The sequence below is a fragment of the Trachymyrmex septentrionalis genome, unplaced genomic scaffold (assembly GCF_001594115.1).
Source record: "Trachymyrmex septentrionalis isolate Tsep2-gDNA-1 unplaced genomic scaffold, Tsep1.0 scaffold19, whole genome shotgun sequence".
NCBI lineage: Eukaryota > Metazoa > Arthropoda > Insecta > Hymenoptera > Formicidae > Trachymyrmex > Trachymyrmex septentrionalis.
In genome coordinates this window covers 4,083,874-4,089,558 of record NW_017305071.1, presented here as the reverse complement: position 1 = coordinate 4,089,558, position 5,685 = coordinate 4,083,874, and the positions used below count along the sequence as shown (strand labels likewise).

At 28.8% G+C, this 5,685-nt stretch overlaps 1 protein-coding gene across 1 annotated transcript in view; it reads right to left on the bottom strand.

Moving 5' to 3' along the window:
* LOC108746845 (chondroitin proteoglycan-2-like) overlaps window positions 1–2,591 on the bottom strand; it is a 10,216-nt gene extending 7,625 nt beyond the window's left edge. The window contains exon 1 of the mRNA XM_018483866.1: window positions 2,267–2,591. Coding sequence (XP_018339368.1) covers window positions 2,267–2,315 — 49 coding nt within the window. The 5' untranslated portion in view covers window positions 2,316–2,591. The remainder of the gene's footprint in view (window positions 1–2,266) is intronic.
* Between the last annotated feature and the right edge of the window lie 3,094 nt (window positions 2,592–5,685).

Genomic DNA, 5,685 nt, shown 5'->3' with positions numbered 1-5,685 from the left:
ATAAAATAAAATTTATATTTAAAATATATTTATATCTATAATATATTTATTAGACTGCTGTTTGTATAATCATAAAAAAATTTTTAATAATAAAAAAATAAAGATAATATTCATACACTAATTAAAATAGCCCATCTCTTATTTAAAGAAAAAAAAGATTTCTTAGAAATATTTGAACTTGAAAATGTGAGTAATAAGTAGCTTCCACTAAAAAAGTTGTTTACTAAATAATTATAAAACGATAAACAATTGAGAGAGAAATAAAAAAAAACAGAGAGAAAGAAGAAGATAGAAAGAGAGAAAGAAAGAGAAAGAGAGTAAACTGCAGGCTGAGCTACTTTCATATTTTCACTCCTGGCAGACGGGAGAAAGTTCTTGAGATGTGTGAAATCTGGTGAATGGCCACCATTGTTCTTACGAAGATGCGTGTAATAATTGCGGAGCAATGGACCGCTGTTTACTACAGATTCTGCACCTCGAATGTCGCGAGAATTGTGCAATGAAAATTGTTCTCGGGCTCATTATCTAACTTCACGACATTGTTCTCCTTTATTAGATTTGTATTTATGTAATTTTGTCACATGAAATTGTTCATTAGTTTTCACTACTTTCGCGAACATGGAACTAATTTAATAAGATATTATTCTTAAAAGTTATTGTATCATTATAATTTTTATGTAATTGATAATTATACATATAATATGCAGTTTTATTATGTAAAATTAATCGATTCCCTCATTTCCTTCAACATCAAAAAATTGCTGACAAAGAAATACAGAATTATTATAATTCAATATATTAAATTATTCAGTGATTAATTTAATTCGCATATCTGCAAACGTTAAAATCGATGGAAGAAGAAAACAAAACAAGGAAGAAAGAGAAAGAGAGAGTCTAATTGGCAAATTATGAATAAATGACAATTCCTATTCATTTGATAAAAAACCTATAATATTTTTCACTTAATGCGAAAATGATAAATTACTACTAGTTAATCATACATATCGATAGAACGATACGATAATCAACTGCAATAAGAAAACGAAATAGGTCGCTTTCATGAATCATCGATCTCGTGAAGGACATAAGACGATCGCCTTTAATCAATATAACGTCTGCGATTATCGAGGATTCACAAAAGAAAGTAGAACGATTCGCATGGTTTTTTAGTTTCACTAAAATGACGATGGCTGCGTGGAAATTTCACCGTTTTCGCACCTCGCTCAACATGTCTTGGTTTTATTGATCGACTCTTATTATTTATAAAAATAGCCAGGCGAACGTACTTATCTCGAAAGTGAAAGCTAAACGGTCGATAGATCAAGTCAAGATCAAAGGCGATCGGCTTCTAAAAATGTCAGATGTTTCTGTGGTTCAATTTAAACAAATATTGCTAAAAATTTGTTTTTATATTATTAAGATGAAAGAGATAAATAAATGACGTTTAAATATTAAAAATTGTTAAAATTTATATAATAATCTTATTGTCAGAATAAATTATTATTAATTACAATTTTCAATAATTAAAAATTAATTAAAGTTAAAATAAGCGAAATTAAGTTTCAGATTAATTAATTTATTAAATCTGTAATTATTAATTTTTCATTAATAATGTTATTGAAAACAGAATAAAATTATGTAAAATAAAATGTAATTATTACATTTTTTAAATAAAATTTAAATAATTAATTTGAATAATATCATTAGAAATATGTGTTACATTAGAAATATTTGTTAATAATTAACAAAATTTACAAAATTATAAAAACGTAAAAAAAATTTTTAAAACATAAAAAATTATATTTACAAAAAAACAAGAAAAATATAAACATTTAATTCAATATCTATATATAAGTATGCTAAATTTATCAAAATATTAAATTGTTATGAAAAAGGTCCTCTTTTATTAACAACAAAAAAATAGAAACATTTAATGAAATATCTGTAATTTTTTAATAACTTTATCAATATTTCCTTTTTATTAATGGTAATGTATAATAAAATTTAAAAAATTATTGTAATTCAACTTTAATATTAATAATATTAAAAATGTTTTAATTAATGTAAATGTAGACAAATATATGTTTAATATATTTACTTATAAATAAATTAACAATATTAATCTACGCGGTCCATTGAATCAATCAGAGAGTAAGAACCTCAAAGATAAGGTAAAGAATAATCAAGCGAAAGAGAAGTCGGAAGACAGAGGAGAGGAAGACAGAAAAGAAAAAGAAGAAGAAGAAGAAGAAGCGGAAAGACTCACCCTGCGCAGCCAAGAGCACCAGGACGAGCGGAAGTATCTGCTGCGACATCCTGAGAAATGACGTATGATAACGCGAAATGTCAATCCCTAGTCGGCAAAATATTCCGGTTTATGCTTAGGGTATATACTCTCTCTTTCTCTGCGTTGTCGTGTGGGAGCCGAGGAAGCTCGGCTGATGAGTTTTCGTGTCGAGACTGGTCACTGGGAGAGGCGTTTGCTTGGTGTCTTATATGAGCGCCCCACTCTCCATCCCCGACCGATCTCTGCGGCCGCATAGGAAGGTTCTACCTGGAGGAACACACCTGGTTTCGTCTATCGGGAGTTCTAGAACTGATAATGGCCTGATAATACCGTCGTAAAATGCATCCGCAGGAATCCCTTCACGTGACTTAGGAGACGGTTGCACACGTCCTTAATAATAATAATAAGAATCGTCATACTCGACGATTTATTATATATTGAAGCCATTATCTCATGCTTAACGCTTCGACTACTATGATTGTTTATATTTCCTTGGGAGTAATAGTATTGTGTACTAGCTGATGATCTCATTTCCTGTTTAGTCCTCATTAGGATCATTCATATATGAATAACGTAAATTAATAGAAACAACAAGATCTTCAATTTAAATGCCTTCAATCTAAATCTAAATTCGATCTAAATTATGAGTAAATGCAAATGTAATTCTTATATTATTATTTCGGTAAGTGAGTTAGTAAATATCTTACCTCGGTAACCTCAAAATTCTTATTAAAAATATTGTTCTCGTCAACCTGTTTCTATATGTTGATAATACGCAATATAAGAAAATAATCATTTAATAGATAATAATAATTATTATATTTATTTAAAATAGCAAAAGTAGGTAAGTAGGTAAAAAGAAACCAGCAAAATAAATATAAAGATGAATAAGTGAATAGAAAGCATCTACAACAGTTTAACTAAATATTAAAATATAATTAAGAGTTGTCATAAAATTTGATGGGATGAAAATGAAATATATCCCTATAAATTATTTACAAGAATTTTTATCTCGTATTCTGTCAAACCCTCCGTATAAATCATACTACAAATCAATATCACATGCGTGTTTGAAAAACTTGCCTATTTCATTAAGTACAAATTTTCTGTGGATAAAACAACTTTGCCAGGCTAGACGGTGCAAGACTAATTAATAGTTGATGTCGTCGACGCTTCAGCTTACGTTCTTTTATGATCGAAGAACAGGTATCTCACTAAGAAAGAGAGGGGAAGTGAAATTCTGTTCCGAAGAAAATGAGATCGTCACGGAATACGAGTAAAATTTTGCTCGTTAATTAGGAAGAAAATCCATTCAGCAAAAATTTCATTTGCACGCAGGAAGAAAAATTCATTCAAAAAAAATTTATTTTTAACTACTAGAAAAAGAAGAATAGGTAATTACATTTGTCATGTCCTCTAAAAGAATTAATATATATAATATACAATTATATATGTATAACATACGTATACATAATATATTATATATGTATTATATATATAATATTATATATACATATATAAAAATTTTTTTAAATGCAAGATAATTTAATTGAATGTTGAATTTTATTATTTTAATATCGAATATTTTAATGAAAAATTATAATAATATATTATGCTATTCAAGCTTTATGTTTATTTCAGTTTAAATTTTTTAATTTATAATCTAATTATATTTAATTACTTAATTTCTTTCCAAAGAAAAACTCTTCTATCTTAGTTTCGAATAATAATCAGAAAATCAAACCGATTCTATCGTGAATCGCACGCCTCAGGATATCGCGATTATAATTATCGTGATATATCCTAAGGTGAGATATTCACACAAGCACGTGGCGTCTATCTTTTCCGTTATCTCGAACCGCTACCGTTAACTGCAACGTTTATTTCGCGTGCATGAGCGGCCTCGAGACAAGGCCTTCACGGTTTCTTTCCCTCCCCGAGTGTCCAGCCGATCAGCTTCACGCGATGAGACGGTGAAAATAAAGGCGAAACACACACTCTCGATGAGTCGCACGAGGTGCCTACTTCTCATACAAATCGTGTCGCGTCAACATAATAATATATACTTATATAATTTACAGATATAATACAATAATATAGGAGGAAAGGAGATTTACAGTCCTAACTGTTAGAAGAACATTGCCTACTTAAAGAAAAAAATGACTTTACATTGGCTGAATAATTTCAACGTACTACAACACTTTGTTGTTGTTTGTATTGTCTATTTACATGTCGAGCAATTTGTAGAACACTTATAATATTTGTTAGTATTATGTATTGATACGACGATTTTAATATACTAATAACAATCGTAGAAAGATATAATGAATTAATGACTCATTTCTTGCCATCTTTCATTTGTTTTCTCGTGGTCCAGTAGGAATTTCTATAAATCACTACTCCGATCCTAATCATTAAGAAATCCTAACATTCCAATTCCAACGGGAATTCGCGACTAAAGAAATTCGAGATGTTTCAAGAATGATCGGACAATTTTTTTGTTCAACATCGCTTTATTCTGATTGCAGAATCAAAAGAAACATATTTCACTGTACACAAGTTAGAAAAATCCTTTCTTAGAATGTTAATGTATTCGTTTCCGTTTAAAAAACAAGATGGATATATTTTTATTACTGTATATTATATAACACTCATTCATAATGCATATTAATTGTACAAATTGTAAAAGGCAGACATCTTTCAACTTTTGAAATTAAAAGATTAAAAATATTACTCGGTGCTCTCTCCTCTCTTTTAATTCAAAACAAGAACTGTTGATTAATATAGAAAACAGCAGTTTCTTGAATCTATGTATTTGGACACAAACATATAGAATATAAAAAATATTGTATTAAACGACCGACGCTTTCCAAGGATTTTCACTGGGTGCTCTTACGCAAGCGAAGGCAACGACGGAGAGGACAAAAACGGACGTTTGTTGGATAAAATTATCACGATGCTCGGTGGGAATGGTCACAAGAGGAAACGAGACACATAAGAATGAAACAATGAGACGCCCAGTTTCGCAACTATCTCGCAATCCCGTCCTCGATTTGCAAAAGAGGAGGTCGATTGTTAACGTATCAAATTACTCATAATCACGGATGTTTTGTTTTATGTCTCGTGTAACTAAAGTTTAAATATGTAAAAATTAAAAAAAGTTAACTATAAAAATAGATATATAATTAATAAAATTATTAAGATAAAGTTATAATAAATGAAGATTAGAAAATTTAAATTGCTTTATAAATTTCTTATTTTAAGTCTTATTTAAAATATAAAAAATTTTAATTAAATATAAAGAATAAATGATAGGCAAAATAATTAATTATAAACTGATTCTCAAAAAATTTATATAAAATAAACGCAAAAACGTTGGAAATTTGTGAGTTAATTTT